General features: G+C 35.2%; 1 protein-coding gene across 1 annotated transcript in view; it reads left to right on the top strand.

The window, feature by feature from the left end:
* LOC109727259 (callose synthase 10) overlaps nt 1-16717 on the top strand; it is a 39355-nt gene that overhangs the window by 14158 nt on the left and 8480 nt on the right. Inside the window, exons 18-37 of the mRNA XM_020257299.1 lie at nt 559-619; nt 773-854; nt 6440-6489; nt 6585-6671; nt 6767-6852; nt 9069-9096; nt 10408-10505; nt 11107-11188; nt 11296-11456; nt 11589-11709; nt 12070-12167; nt 12259-12343; nt 12435-12595; nt 12675-12784; nt 13988-14119; nt 14336-14404; nt 14491-14668; nt 14942-15059; nt 15973-16092; nt 16499-16614. Of these exons, the coding sequence (XP_020112888.1) occupies nt 559-619; nt 773-854; nt 6440-6489; nt 6585-6671; nt 6767-6852; nt 9069-9096; nt 10408-10505; nt 11107-11188; nt 11296-11456; nt 11589-11709; nt 12070-12167; nt 12259-12343; nt 12435-12595; nt 12675-12784; nt 13988-14119; nt 14336-14404; nt 14491-14668; nt 14942-15059; nt 15973-16092; nt 16499-16614 (2043 nt within the window). The remainder of the gene's footprint in view (nt 1-558; nt 620-772; nt 855-6439; nt 6490-6584; nt 6672-6766; nt 6853-9068; nt 9097-10407; nt 10506-11106; nt 11189-11295; nt 11457-11588; nt 11710-12069; nt 12168-12258; nt 12344-12434; nt 12596-12674; nt 12785-13987; nt 14120-14335; nt 14405-14490; nt 14669-14941; nt 15060-15972; nt 16093-16498; nt 16615-16717) is intronic.

Raw genomic sequence — 16717 nt, 5'->3', positions numbered from 1 at the left:
ATTTTATAGAGTATATTTAATGCTACTTAATAATTGTTAGAAAGTATAGTAAGACACTTCTTGGTTATTTACTTATTTCAAAATTCTATGAAAGTGTGCGCTTGACCTCTCTCGGGCGCGCGCCTGCGCCTTGCGCCTAGTCTCCAACAGCCCTTTGCGCCTAGGCTCCAACAGCCCTTTGCGCCTAGATGCGCCTTGGGCTTTTTTAAATACTGTGCTTTTTCTGCTACATGTATTTATTGTAAAGCTGTGGCAGACACAACTTGTTTTGTGTAATTGGACAAGGTGTGCTGAGTTGCTCGTGATCTACATTTTCTTTTATGACTGGTACCAACACTAACAACAGGAGCATGATCCATGACCTATAATTATAACTACAAGAGGTTGTGTTGCAGATGTGATTCTTAAAAAACCTAAATATATTATAGTGATCATCGTCATGAGCATTCTTGCAGCTATAATATTATAATGATAGTGACATATGGACTGGTGATTCTTCTCTATGTGCATTCACCGGCCCTTTTCAAGAGCTTACATGTTTTTCTTATGGGCGTGCAGATATGTCATATTTTGGTTGGTGATATTAGCCTGCAAGTTTACTTTTGCTTACTTCCTCCAGGTGACTATGTTTTCCCTTTTATTCAGATTTTCTGTTGCTGGCAAACTGTTATTCAGTTTTTTCCAAAAGTTTTGCTAGTTATTTCCTGTTCTTCATGTTCAATATCTTAACTTTGTAGCTTATTATATTTGTTATTGATTTTCGTCCTTGCAGATTAAGCCATTAGTTGGGCCAACAAATATAATTGTTGAACTTCATGATTTGCAGTACTCCTGGCATGATCTTGTGTCGAAGGGTCAGTAGACATTTATGGTGCTAAGTTTATCTTGTAGTTATTGTTTTTCCTATCTACAATTAATTTGAAATAACTGAATGTGATTATCATGTCTCAACAAAAAACAATTGTAGGCAATAAATAACTTTAGGGCTTTTTTTGCATTTAGACCCCTGGCAAATTTTTATTTTAAAAATAGCCCTGTCAAAATTTAATTTGCAAAAATGGCCCTGGGCCTGCCACGCAGGTGCCACGTCAGTGCCACGCGGGCAGGGCCGGGCTCATGTGTTAAGTTGAACACGGTGAACCATTCACCGTGTTCAAACACGGTGAATGGTTCACCGTGTTTAGTACGTATTTTTTATATATTGAAAAGAGGAATAAGGAATAGGGATGTCAATAGGTATGGATATCCGAAATATTATCCGAATTCAAACCCGAATAAATTATATATATATATATATACATAATTTATTTTTGTTTATTTATACAATATATAAAATATTTAATAATTTTTATTCCTTAGATCTTCATCCAACCCAGCGGGTTTTAAAAATCTATACTGTTGGATGAAGATCTAAGTAATAAAAATTATTAAATATTTTATATATTGTATAAATAAACAAAAATAAATTACGTATATATATATAATTTATTCGGGTTTGGATTCGGATAATATTTCGGATATCCATATCTATTGACATCCCTACTCCTTATTCCACTTTTCAATACACAAAAAGTACGTACTAAACACGGTGAACCATTCACCGTGTTTAGACACGGTGAATGATTCACTGTGTTCAACTTAATACCCTGGCCCCAGCCCTGCCCGCGTGGCGCTGACGTGGCGCCTGCGTGGCAGGGACAGGGCCATTTTTGCAATTTTAATTTTGATAGGGCTATTTTTAAAATAAAAATTGCTCAGGGGGCTATATGCAAAAAAAGCCCATAACTTTAACATTTACTTGGTTCTTGAATTGTGATTCAAAGTTTGTGTTTGACTCATTGGAAGGAAAGTAAACTCAGGTGCTGCTAAAACAGACACGTGAGAATTTCCCCTGTTTATACATACTTGTTGTCTCTAAGTTTTTAAAAATACAGTCCCCCTCCTGCTGCTTCTCCTGCCATGTAACAATATGGGGTGCCACTAACCTGTTGGCTGTTGCAGTAAGTGGCCTGGATGATAGTGAGACTTGAGTATTTTTCCCTGTTTTAAACTTCTCCTTGAGAAGAGAATGGTAACTTTCTTGAGCTGAGAGGTTGGATTTTTTATTTTTTTTAGATTGATCTGTAGATCTTAGCGCCGTAAATATTCTTTGGCCAGACATGTTAGAATGAACTTGAGGGAGTGGTGGTTTGGCGTTTATTATATGCTTGGAGACTCGGAGTCCTGAGATCCTGAATAGGCATTCTAAGTATGGATTAATTCATCTAGCAGATGTTATCGTGTCGTTTTTGTTGTCGTGTAGGAGGAAATTAATGGCACTGAACTTCATTACTCCAGTGCAATTTGCACGCACAATAATTGTTTTCCGCAAGGGCCAATCCTTTTTGCAGGACATCTTACCAGTATCATGAAATTATTGGCTTGCTATCCCCTTGGTTTGAAGATTGAGTCCTGTCGTGCCTTTAAACCATATGAATCATCGATGGGGATGCATGGCTGAAGACAAATCAATCTGCAATCAAATGCAGACATTTTTCTGTTCTCTTTCAAATATGTACCACTAAGCATCTCATGCAGTACCAGGGCATGCTATAACATCCATATCTTTGATGGATTGGGAGAGTTGAGGGGGTGCATGGTTTGAAAATTGGAGTGGCCGTTATCATGGTGCTGGCACAGGAATTTTGTCAGCTACTGGGTTCAAAGTTGGAAGGCTTGAACTGTCATCTATTTTGCTCAAGTCTCAATCTTCGCCCGCTACTGCTTGCTTATAGAAATGCATCACAATGCGGCTGTTATTAGAGCCCATGTCGTCATCATGATCCTTGTAATAGCCTCCTGTTATTTCTTTATCAAATTCAACCAACTCAATCCAATGCAGCCTTTATTCCTTGTGGAACTTTAGAATATATCAAAGCCTCTGAACTAACCAATGGATATTTTTATTTCGTCCTCTCCACATTCACCATTTCCTGCCATGATGTAGTATTTGCAGTTCTACTGGAGCTTCGTCCTCTACATATTTGGCATTTCCTACCATCATGTACTATTTGCACTTCCACAGGACTCTGTTCCCCTTAACCATCTATTCTTGTTGTGCCTATTCTTTGAATTGATGCTATGTTGACATCCATGTGTGCCACCGGCAGTAAAACAACTACCAATTCCATAAGAAAATCAATTTAGTAAATATTTTATTTATTTTTCTCAACTTTCTTAATTCTTACATGTTTTTATATTTTATCTATCGTTAGATTTAAGGATTAATGTGCCGTGACACGGGGTTGTGCTGCAAACTTGCTGACATGGTAAGGCACGGTGCGTGCTGTGTAGTGTCGTGCCTTGCCGGTAACAAAAAAAAAAAACTGTCTGCCGATACATAATGGCATAAAATATTTATTTCTCTAGCATCTATATGTTTTAATTGCTTATTATATTTCTATATCAAATCTTTTGAACTTTATTGAGATAATTACTTACTAATTTCAAAGAAAAAAAGGGTTTTGATTCGTGCCTTCGGCACGGGGGTCATATCATTCCGATATTTGATTGGCACGGAACGATACGGTGGGTACGTCCCGTGTTGATGGGTACTTAAACCTTAGATTATAATTCACATCATATTTACATCAAATTGTGCATGGAGGTGAAATTGGAGTGCCTTTGCCCCCGATTTATACAGAACGTCTGATTATATTGTCCAATATCTGATTGGAGAAATAAGTACCTGTGAATAATAGAATTGTTTAAGTGGGAGTATAGGAATAGATAAGACTGCTTTCAATCCTCTAGTTGCTCGTTCAGAACAATGGGAATCTTTTGATTATTTGGTGGTAATGCAGAGAGAACCACAAGGATTTGTTGATTGACACGGGCATGGCTTTTCCATCAACCTTGGATTTATGATGAACAGATTGTGGAGGCATGGGTGATTGTTGCTAACATGAGGCCAGACCTAAGACTGAAAATTTTAATGTGTATTCAAGCCCCGGCCTGATCCAAATGGACTCAGTGAGGCTGAGTTGGGCCTGCACCAGATTTAGGTATCAAAATCCCAAGTGGGCTGAGTCAACCAAAGAAGCCAAAAAAGCCAGTTCCGGACTAGATTTTCATGGGCGTCAATATCAGAGACCTGGTGCAGTCCTATGAATTGGGCTGAGCCTTGATCCGGCTAGTCATAAACTGGGCCCTGCAGGCTGGGTGGGTTGGGTTAGGTTTGCTCAGGTCTATGTATTGGTTGGTCTCGACCATGAACTTGATTTCATGCATATTACCCCTCATGTTAGGTCTGCTTGTCGTGAAGATCTTTATGCACATTTTTGAAACTGATTTCAGGCTCCTTGAGTCTATTCTGAGTGATAAAGCACCCAGAAAATATATATATATAATACTATATATACTATATATATATATATATATTCTTTATTTTTTTTTTTTTGTTTTATTTCCTTTGAAGAACTGTTGCTGCAAAATCTTATTTAAGTGCAGAACTGTCATACTGCATGGCACCAAAGCTCTTAAATTTTGAAAAATAGATGTGTTTTCTCTGCTTGCTAAGTCATTTGTACATTTAACTGTTGCTTGCTTATTTGGATTGAATTATAGTTTTAAAGCTTTTTACCCTAAACTTTTTTTTTTTTTTTTCAGTATTCGATCTCACCGTTTTTAATATATTTTTTCTTTTCATATTCACATATTTATTGCATGCTTTGCCTTCTATATTTTGGCTTACTTTAAATTGTACATAACTTAACTGTATCATGTGTTTAATGTTTTTATTGTCAGCCTCTTATAATTCTTGTCTTAGGTGGCTTGTATTTTACTCAAAACACATTTTATGCTCAGAACTTTATTTTGTTAGTGAAAACAGTGTTTATTCCCTCTGTTTTTAATATATTTTTTCTTCTGATATTTATATAACTAAATGCATGTTTTGGCTGTCTATATATAGCTTTTAAATTGTATGTACCTCATATTTGCTGTTGTTGATTTACTTATTACCTGCTGTCATCCATTAATTATACAATCTGATATAGAATAGAGTAACTTTTATTAGTCCGTAACTTTTCAGATAATTTTAGAGAAGTCCACAACTTTTGTCTATTCATATAAGCCCCGAGTCTTGACTTGTTCTTTCAAAAATGTCCCTGTTGAATATCTTCCAGCAAAATTTAATTGTATCCTGTTACAACTTCTGATTTTTATCCACTTAGTAAAGTTTTATCCTTTAAATTTGAGATGCATATAAATTTTAAGAATAGAATGTTGTTTGAGGATGGATAAGACTGTAATAAATGAATGTGCATGTGATGTTACAATAATAAATTTACAAAATTAGAGACAAAAAGTTAAGAATGTTAATGAAATATTCTTTTATTTCTCTGAAAGATGCTGCGCAGGGATTTCTTTGAAAGAAATAATCAAAACTTAGGGATATACGAATAGATAGAAAAGTTGGGGCTTTTAAAATGTGGCAATTGCTTATATACCTCTGCAAAGTTCCAAACTTCCTTATTTACCCCCCTATAAAAAAACACCCTTTTAATGTTCCAAGTTCTTTCAAATATGCCCTTAAAGTTAAATGCCCTTAAAGTTAAATTCTGTTAGCGAATTGTTAGAAACAACCGTTATCTTTGTGAAATTACTATTTTACCCTTTCAAATATATCATTCTACTGTCACCAACTTTTTTTATTTGCCCTTAAGTTAGGGTAACAAAAGTATTTTGACTTTTTGACCTTTCAACTGTCGCCAGCTTTTCTTATTTGCCCTTAGTTAGGGGCAAAAGAGGTATTTTCCCTTCTTTTTAACCCTGGTAGAAATTTAACCCTAGTTTAATCCGAAATGGATTAACGGATACTAACAGTAGGGTTATTTTTAAATAACAGAGAAATACACGAGGGGTATATTTGAAACAAAAAAAAGTTGGTGTATACAAGATATTTCAAAAGCTTTGAGAGGTATATAGGTAATTATCAATTTTAAAATTACCTTAAAAAATTTAGGTATTTAATGAGAATTGCTCTGTAAAATATCCTGGTTGTGCTATTTTCAAGTCTGGTAAGCTCTTATGTGCGCTTTGGAAACTTTCTTTTATCTTAGAATTTCATGGCACTATAATTTCCGTGTTTGCCCCTTCATTCTTGAAATGCATGTTCCCTAGATCTGCCTATGAGCATTTGTCTTTGTTCCTTTGATGATTGTGAGATTGTGAGACATTCGAAGGATGTTCGGGTTCTATTGTGATTGCATTTGACCTTAGTGCTTTGTACTGAATACAGAAATATACAACCTGCTCGTTTTTGTTCATTTTTCTCCTCTAGCACATTGTGATTTTTAACACTTGGATTGGTTATCGGCAATTATTGTGCTATGCTATTAGCACTGGTTTTTTGCAAAAAAAGCCAGATACTAACTAATTTTTCTTTTATTTTCTTTAGGCAACAAAAATGCTTTGACTATTCTTAGTTTATGGGCGCCAGTCTTGGCTGTGAGTCCTCTCTAGTAGTTATACTCCTCAGGAGCTTATTAAGAGTTTATCTTTCGTCAAATATCTTTTTTTACCAGTGTTTATTGCCTTCTTAGATTTACCTTATGGATATCCTCATTTGGTACACTCTTTTATCTGCTATTGTTGGTGGCTGGATGGGTGCAAGAGCTCGCCTTGGGGAGGTAATTATTTTTTATTTAGAGTATTTTTAGTGGGTGATTATAACGGAGCATTTCCTTTATTCCTCTGTGCTCTTTGCTGTGCTGATTTATGGCAGATAAGATCGCTTGAAATGCTTCATAGACGTTTTGAGACCTTTCCAGAAGCTTTTACGAAGAATCTTGTATCTCCTCGAGCAAGCGGGTAATTCACTCTAATTATCTTTTTGCCGCATGAAGGGTTGAAGATGGGTGAGATATTAACCATGAGATGCAACTACTATATCTGAGTGTAACCAGATATTTGTGTTTGCTTGAATATGGAGTTTGAATGGTTTGGGTATATTACACCAATTGTCCCTCTAATCCAAGGTTTTAAGTGCACGTCGGCACGGGTCATATCCACCGTGCCGTACCGTGCCAACAAGATACCGGCCCGATACAGACCCCGTGCTGATGGCATAGCTCAAAACACTCAAATTTTTAAATTAGTAAGTAATTTCCTCAATAAAGTTCAAAAGATGTGATAAAAAGATATAATAAATAGTTAGAATATTTTGTTGCTAAAAAAATAAATATTTCATACTATTATATGTCGGTACACAAGAATTTTTTTGACCGGCACGCATCGGCACGGCTCGGCGCGCACCGTGCCAGCAAGTTTCCGGCACGACCCCGTGCCACGGCACTTAAATCCTTGCTCTAATCAATTGCTCATGTTTCACTCTGTTCCCCAAAGCTAGTTTTGTAGCATTAAGGGACTCGAAACTTTTAAAACCTTGGAATCTTGGTCCAATAGTTTGCTTTCATAGCCTGGAGACACGGAAATCTAACATCGTATGCAAAATAATTGTTTCCCAAGCGTTTTAGTTACTGTTTTTAAAAACAATAATGCACAATTACCATACTAACTAAGATTTATGAAGACCTTCGAAGGATTTAGTCTTGGAAATCGAGGAGATTTTTGATGCCCATGAATAACTAAAGACATTCGGATTATCGGCTTGGGATGCCATGTCAGATGACCATATGTCAAGGCAACAGAAGCGGATGGCTGGACAATTATCATAACATTTTAAAAGTCTAAGTCTCCTAATGCAGCGAATCAAAGTTCAGGGACTAGAATGAAGCTCAAGTAATTGTTTAGTGGCTAACTGTGAAGATTAGCCGAATAGGACCCATATAATAGTTTTAAAATGAAATACAGTTTAACAGCGGTTACCTTTCTATTTTCTAAGTCACATTTATTTGTTATGTGGATTGCTTTTGTGATACTGTAATTTTAGTAATGATGGATCTATTTTGATTTCAGTGAGCAATATGGTATAAATAATGCCCTATTCATATCTATGCTGATTTGAGGCTAACGCTTTAGACTTTCTTACTAGTTACCTGAATAATATCCTTTTCCATATTTAGTGTTCACCTTGGTGAATGGCTTCTATTATAGTTATCTCTTGAGGGTGAAAACCAGTATGATAGTATCTGACCATATTCGTATCTGATTCTGAACTTTGTTATATAAATATTCTTTTGATGCTGTAACATTAGTAATGATGGGATCTATTTCTGGAAATGAGCGATACAGTATATCTAATGCCCCATCCATGTCTATGGTAATTCAAAGCAAATGGTTCTGACATTCTTACTAGCTACCCAAATAATATCGTCGTCAGTAATCACTGTCTACTGCGGAGAATGGCTTTCCATTATAAGTATCTCCTAGGGGTGAAAACCAGTGTGATAATATCTGGCCATATTCTGATCTGAATCTAGTTGGAATCGGATTTGGTTGGTGAAGTAGTCTATTCAATGTGGATTGAGTAATGGATTCAGTCAGCAACTCTCTGTCTCTCTCTCTTTTTCTTTTGAATCTGTATTAGAATTTGGATTTGCTCAATAAAACTTGAATATAGACTCGAGTATCCACTATATGTACATTTTCAGATCCAGATGCATATACGGATATCAAGCATACATAGACACATAATATACATACAGTTGATATATGCATGCACTCTCTCTCTCTCTCTCTCTCTCTCTCTCTCTCTCTCGTGGTTCATTTGTGTGTGTCGTGCAACTTTCTTTCTCTTCACACATGCCAGATTTGTGTCTGCCCTGATTTCTGAACGGTATATGTCTGTGGTTCGATTTGAATTCATATTCAACTGAAGATCTCTGCATATTCATGTCCGTGTTATTCAAATATGGTTGCAAAATTTGGCATCTGGTTAATATCCACATCTGGATTCGTATCCACATGTAAAATATGGATAGAAATATTATACTTCCCAGCATCCAATCCACATTCAACAGTTCAACTGTTTTCACACCCATGCACCATTATGATTTCATGTTTCACCTCATGTTGCATTTTTACGCTATTTTGAATTACTAATTGATTTTATTATCTTATTGCAGGATTCCGTTGAGCAGACAAGTACCTCAGGTTAATAATATTTGATACTTGACATATTATTACTGTAGTTTCCTCCTTTCCTTTTTAGTTCTCCTGTCAACATATAGTAGTGTTAGTTTACATTTCGTGTAATGCTTTCGCTGGAGCTATGCTGTTCTCTTGTTTTTTTTTTTAATTTTTAGTAGTGGCTTCTTACTCTTCGTTTGAAGTTCTGTTAGTATTGGAGTTCCCTACCTTATTTCATGTTCATGTTTAGAATTCTTATCTTTGGAACTAATAATTAATCTTGTTTAGAAGATGACTTTGAGTCTTCAAACTGCCGAGTTTGCTCAAGCATTACATATCACGGACACTTCTATAAGCCTCACGTATCCGTGTCGGACACGTGCATGTCCGTGTCGGACACGTGCGTGTCCGATGTGGACACTCCTTGTACGCACGTTCAATGACGATCCAAAGCGCATACAACTAAAAAAAAATGTATATACATATTTTTATTATACTTTTTCTATGCATATATAATGTAAGATGATAAATATTTTAGCTTTTTGATGAATGCGTACAATTTATTTTGACAATATAAATAAATTATGTATGGTGGAGAATTTCTTTTCTTAAAATATATGAACTATCAATGAAAATTTTACTTACTTCCATTCGTATGAAAAATATAACAATATTTTACCAAAATTAATATTTTATATATAATAAAAATATATTATTATATTAATAATATTATATTTTATTAGCGGTGTCCATGCCGTGTCTGTGTCCTAATTTTTTAAAAGCTGTTGAGTCGCAGTGTCTGAGTCGTGTCGTGGCCCGTGTTAGTGTCCGTGATGTCTAGCTCAAGCATGATCTAAGGATTGAAATCAAATGACAGCTTAGTTACAATTTTGACTGTAAAATTGTTTGATATCCTAGATTAGAAGTGCAAGTGTTTCCAAGTTTTTTAGCAAATTTTGGTTGCATAAAATTAATTGACTTTGAGCAAATCATATGAACTGCACGACCATTACTACAGTAATGTGCTTTCACAATATTTTGGTCTTCTTGTTGCAGGTGTTAGTCAAATCATGTAACTGAGAAAGTTTTGGAAATTTTTGACATTATAACTGCTCACTCTTTCGCTGCATATTAGCTGTTTGCATATTTCTTCTTTCCCTGCCATTCTCTGTATTGAACATATTTGCCCCTTGGAATAAGATACTTTTGGCGGGAATAATCCTTGAATTTTCATTCTCCATACGTGAAAAGTTTGAAGTATACTCTTGTTCTCGCAATATCTGACCTGCAATAAATTTTTTCTGAAGAACTGAATTTTGGGTGCTTTTGAATCAGGAAGCTCAAGATACGAACAAGATATATGCAGCAAAATTTTCTCCATTCTGGAATGAGATTATCAAGAGCTTGCGCGAAGAGGACTACATTAGTAATCGGTATGCATGTGATTGTCTCAGGGTTTGAGGCGTGGGCCTCAGACACACCTTGTGATATTTACGTGTAATGGGTTTAGAGTTTGGGTTTTTAGGTCTTGGGTTTTTTCAATATATTCTAAAATATTAAGGAATTGAAAAAAATTCTAATTTGAACGCTCTCTTTCCTTTTTCTCTTGGTCATTCTCTCTTCCACCCTCCAATGGGAGCAAGCAATAGCCTCAAGAAGAAAGAAGCAGCAGCAAGCACTTTTAAGTTGAAAGTTGAAATAATTTTTTTTCTTTTTAGTTTGAGAACATTTATATATGTGATTTCTTTACTTTTTTATGGTTGCTTTGTTTTTGTACAGCTATTTTGAAAATTTTTAACGTAAAACATCCATTTAAACTAGGCTTGTTAAGAGTGTTTTATTTCTATTAGATATGCGCCTCACCTTCTTAAGACGCGCACCTCGTGCCTAGTCTCCAGAAGGCCTTTGCGCCTTTTCAAACACTGGATTATCTACATGTATTATGGAAACTTTATACCTTTCGTTTGTAATTGGTCAAGTTGGTATATTTGTGCCGTGAAATGTAGTAATGATAAATTTGAATGCCACTCACAGGGAAATGGATTTGCTTGTTATACCAAGTAACTGTGGCAGCTTGAGGCTAGTCCAATGGCCTTTGTTCCTTCTAACTAGTAAGGTATATAGCAACAAACACTGGAAGCAATTATACTTGATAAGAATGAGGATTTCGAGTGGATAAATGGATGTTGATTTTGTTGCTGATCCCTGATTTTATTTTTGCAGATCTTGTTGGCAATTGACTTGGCTTTGGATTGCAAAGATTCACAAGCCGACTTGTGGAATCGAATAGCAAAGGATGAGTACATGGTCTACGCTGTTAAGGAATGTTACTATAGTGTCGAAAGAATTCTATACTCTCTAGTTGAAGGGGAAGGAAGAGCTTGGTAAGATCTATTGGATATATGCGACATATTAGTTCAGTAGTAACTGTTTTTTCTCCACCCCCTTTAAGTTTACAATTGATTTTTAATTATGGTCAGTTGGCCAAAGATTTATACATGTAGACATGTTTACAGGGTTGAAAGACTATTCCGCATGCTCAATAACAGCATTTCAGAGGGTTCACTTGTATTAACTATAAACCTCGAAAAGTTGCAGCTTGTAGTATCAAGATTTACTGCCTTGACCGGGTTACTGGTAAGTCTTAATTTTATGGAAGTCTAGGCTACTTTATTTTTTTCTTAATGCTTATAAATTATAATATTTTTAGCATGTTTCTGCTAAATTTCAAACTGGGTTTTCGTGCCCAATACTCCGATACCACCTAGTTTTTCAAAGGACCTTGTGCATAACATGTTGTTATTTTAGTAGTAGTTGCTTTTGTTGTTGCTGCTGAATGTAACGATACTAAATTAATGGTCTTACATATTACTCAAAGTTTTTAATTAATTAAATAGTTACAAATTTTGTGCTCTTTATTATCCAATTTTTAGACCTGTTTAGCATTCATTGCTTTATTGTGAGATTTTGTTTATTTGTACTAACAAATATTTTCAGATAAGAGATGAGACTCCTGAGCGTGTGAGAGGAGCTGCAGAAGCTGTCTATGACTTATATTATGTTATTACACATAATTTACTGACATCAAATTTTAGGTATTGAAGAGCGTACTTTGTTCTGGCGTAAGGGTTAGCATTGTCAACATACGCCTAATTTCAGGCATTATACTTTTTTTCTGCTTTTCAGGGAGGAGTTTGATACATTGTTGGCTAGAGCAAGGAATAGAGGCCGTCTTTTCTCTACAATCTTCTGGCCCAATGATCCCGAATTAGTATGCTTCTTCATAATTGCTGGGTGGGAAGTTTGTTCACTTTCTGCTTCCTCTTATATATCATATTGACACTTGTTAATTGCTTTTACAGAAGGAGCAGGTTAAACGCCTACATTTACTTTTGACTGTTAAGGACTCTGCTGCAAATATTCCCAAGAACTTAGAAGCTTGTAGGAGATTGCAATTTTTTACCAATTCTTTATTCATGAAAATGCCTGCTGCAAAGCCTGTCTCTGAGATGATGCCTTTCTGGTACTTGCTAATCCTTTACGATTTCTTGGAAGTTCAAATACTTGTACGCAAAATTTTAATGTGAAATGCTTCTTTGTAGTGTTTTTACCCCGTACTACAGTGAGACTGTACTGTATAGTTCCTCAGAGATAAGGTCTGAAAATGAGGATGGAATTTCCATCCTTTTCTATCTCCAGAAAATCTTTCCAGGTAACGTCTGTTAATTGTTAATGGTGCTTTTCATTATTTATAATAAATATAGTATTGTTTGTGCACCACTTTCTTTCATTTTAATGCTGAAATCAGCTATAGAATCTTAAAAAATGAAAGATTAGTCTTAGGTACCTGTGATGTCTGAAGAGGGCTTTTTTTTTCCCAATCAATCTTTACTCTCATGTAAGAAATAAAGGGGAAAGGTTGTGAAGCAAGGATTTAAGTACCAGTCAGCATGAGGCCATGCCTACTTCCTGTCCTCCGCCAATGGGTGCCATTGACACAATACTTGTGTAGCCGACACAATTTGGCATGAAGAAAAGTTATATTATTCGGCAACTGTATACTTTAGTTGCTCTAATATATATATGGAATTATGTTACTATATTATCGATACTACCAAGTGCTTGGTGCTATCGAGTTTTCGGGTTGGATGAAAGGATGTGCGGTTAGAATAATAGTGGTTTCCAGTTAGGATGATAGTGGTCTCCTAGCCTGAGTGGGTGGTTGGCCGAATAGTATAATCTAATGGGTGGAAATGATCAAAGGGTAGATCTAACGACAGAAAACTCGATAATACCAAGAGCTTGGTACTATCGATAGTGTAGTAGCTGGACTCTCTCTCTCTCTCTCTCTCTCTCTCTATATATATATATATATATATATATATATATATATATAGAACTAGGCCGGAATACTATCAATAGCACCAAACTATTGGTGCTATTGATTTTTTAGCCCTTGGATTGAGAAATGGGCGGTTAGGATGATGTGGGCCCCCTAGGGTTAAGTGAGTGGTTGGTTGAATAATATAATCTAACGGGTAAAAATAATCATAGGGTTAAATCTAACGGTAGAAAACTCGATAGCACAAAATCCTTTGTGCTNTATATATATATATATATATATATATATATATATATATATATTATCAATCCTTTTATACTCTACTAATGGATTACCTCCTAATTTTGTAGGAGGGTTTTGAGTTGTTCCATTGGCACGAAGGTCTTATTGTGCTGATACCTTGTCGGCACACTACTGTGCCAATGGGAACTTAAATCCTTGATCTAGACTGTTGCAAGCCATCCATTTTCATGAATGATGTTAATTTTTTTTTCCATATTTTATTATGTGCTTTAACAAGTCAAGGTATATCTTTCATCTGGGTTATAATTAGCTGATTAATTCTTTGAACAGATGAATGGGCAAATTTCTTGGAACGAATTAACCTTGATGAGTCATCAGCAGATGAGATCCAGGATAATTCCAATGATGCCTTGGAACTACGCTTTTGGGTATCCTATCGCGGCCAGACCTTAGCAAGGACAGGTTAGTGTATTCCATCACCTTTTAATTCATCTACTCTTTCAGTTGTATCAATCTTGTTTGACAGGTGGGCAAGAATACTTGTTTGCTACATTTTAATTAAATTATTTATTCTGCTTAAGTAGGAGTTTACTGGTTTGCTTTACGAATTAAGTTTCTTATTGTTATGTTCAATAATTTCTGTCATTTATTTGATAACTGTCTTTTGTATCGAAACAGTACGTGGTATGATGTACTATAGAAGGGCCCTTATATTACAAAGCTATCTGGAAAGGAGATCTCTTGGAGGTATATTTTGGTTACAGTCAAATTATTGCTTAAATATTTAAGTTTACTCTATTGATAGCTGTGTCTTTTTCCATCCAAACTTCCAGGTCTTGAGGATGGTTATTCTCATGCTGATTATAGAAATATCCAAGGATATGAATTATCTTCTGATGCACGCGCTCAAGCAGATCTTAAGTTTACCTATGTTGTATCATGCCAAATATATGGACAGCAGAAGCATAAGAAGGCTCCAGAGGCAGCTGATATTGCTCTTTTGATGCAGAGGTCTGTTTGGTTATTTATTCAGTAAAAAGATGTGTGATCATAAATTTTGAACTTCTTACTCTGTGCAGCTTTTTCCTCTGTGAGCATATGCTAGCTTTATTTGCTAAATGCCTTTTGTACTTCAAGTTTTGAGTACAGGTTGATTTTGATTTTGATTTTTTTTTTTTTTTTTTTGGGTTTTAGTCCCTATATCCTAGAACATAAACATTTTTTTACCATTCTTCTGCCGTATAAGAGTGATATTTTATTTTATTTTCTTGTTGTGCTATGCAGGAATGAGGCACTTCGTGTTGCTTTCATACACGAGGAAGAAACTGTATCTAGTGATGGCAAACCATTAAAAGAATACTACTCAAAGCTATTGAAAGCTGATGTTCATGGAAAGGATCAGGTTGGTGCTGTTTTGGAAATTTATTCTGTCAATATTTAATATAAATTTTCTTGTTTGCCGCTGATCTTTGTTGGATCGTGCCAACTCCAGTAATTTAATACGATCTAGTTTCAACCCTCGATATTTGTCATATTTTAAACTTTATAACGCATCAAATTAAATATCTAATTTAGTAGTAATTGAATGTTAATTCATGCACTCTTGATGATAGTTTACTTTGTTGGTTTCCTCTAGTTTATCTGGTTCAATGTAGCATCTAGCCATATAGGATTTGTGGAACGTCTTAAGTGTTTTTGTTCCTTGGCTGTCAGTTATATAAAAATTTTGAGCTAATCAAACAAACACACAGTAAAAAGTCGTTTGTTTTTAACATGCTATTTTGCTCCAATTTGTATCGACTTTAGTTTTTTTTTTTTTTTTGATGAATAAATAATATTTGGCTGTAAACCATAGATGTTTGGTACTGAGGTGAATGCTCAAAGATCAATGTCCCTAGAAGGTAGACTAGAACTTGCAAACCCAACAAAAGGTGTAAATTTATAATTTAGCTAATTAAATTGTTAAAAGAGGAACACAGTTTTAGTATATAAGCCAACAGGAGTGATAAAATTGTCAAGTGTCAACAATGAAACTTAAGTTCCCATTTATTGAAACCAGAAACATGTTCCTTAAGTGTATATCATGGTAGTCATTGGCAACTTCATCAAATGGCCAATAATTCCCTCCCTCCAACGCCCGCCCCCCCCCGGCCGTTTGCAATACTTGTCCTGCTGTTGGATGGTTTGATCAGAATAGTCTTCTAATTCAACTGGGGTGTTGTAATCACTGCTTTTGAAATTTTCTCTTCTGCTATTTTAATCGCTATTTCATTTTCTTTCTACATGTTTTTTCTTTTTCTTTTCCATTTATATAGGAAATATATTCTATTAAGCTTCCTGGAAACCCTAAGCTTGGAGAAGGGAAACCTGAGAATCAAAACCATGCTATAATTTTCACCCGTGGTGATGCTGTACAGACTATCGACATGAATCAGGTTACTTTTCATGTCTTTTTCTTAATGTTCTCTGTTTGAATTGTTCAAATGATTTTGTGCTTCCACATTGTCATATATGAAAACATTCTTGTCCATGTACAGTAACATTTTAAATTATTTTCTTCATCGATATATATATTGATATGCCTATACAATGATACTAGATTTATGCTTATTAAGTTTAACACAGGTTACAAGTATATTGTATTTATACTACAAAGTAAATGTGTTCTGCAGGACGACTTTAACTTTGTTATGTGAAGTCTTTTGTTTCTATTTTTACTTGCTTGTGGATCTCTACTACACTCCATCCTGAAATTCTTTCTTTTAGTTGGCTTTTTGTATATTTTGTGCTGGTTGTATATATAATTTTCAATCTTTTTTGTATCTTTTTCCTGTCTTATAGGACAACTACCTTGAGGAGGCAATGAAAATGAGAAATTTACTTGATGAATTTCGGGCAAATCATGGCCTTCGACCTCCTACTATTCTTGGTGTCCGTGAGCATGTCTTTACCGGAAGGTTATCCCTCGTATATTGAGAGTTTTCGTTAAATCTTGAGTTTTGTTTTGTTTCTTTAAACAATTTGTTCTTCTTTTTCTCAATTTCTTTTTTTCTGTTTGTA

This window comes from Ananas comosus, linkage group 22 (genome assembly GCF_001540865.1).
Source record: "Ananas comosus cultivar F153 linkage group 22, ASM154086v1, whole genome shotgun sequence".
Lineage (NCBI taxonomy): Eukaryota > Viridiplantae > Streptophyta > Magnoliopsida > Poales > Bromeliaceae > Ananas > Ananas comosus.
This window is presented reverse-complemented; position numbering and strand designations above follow the sequence as displayed.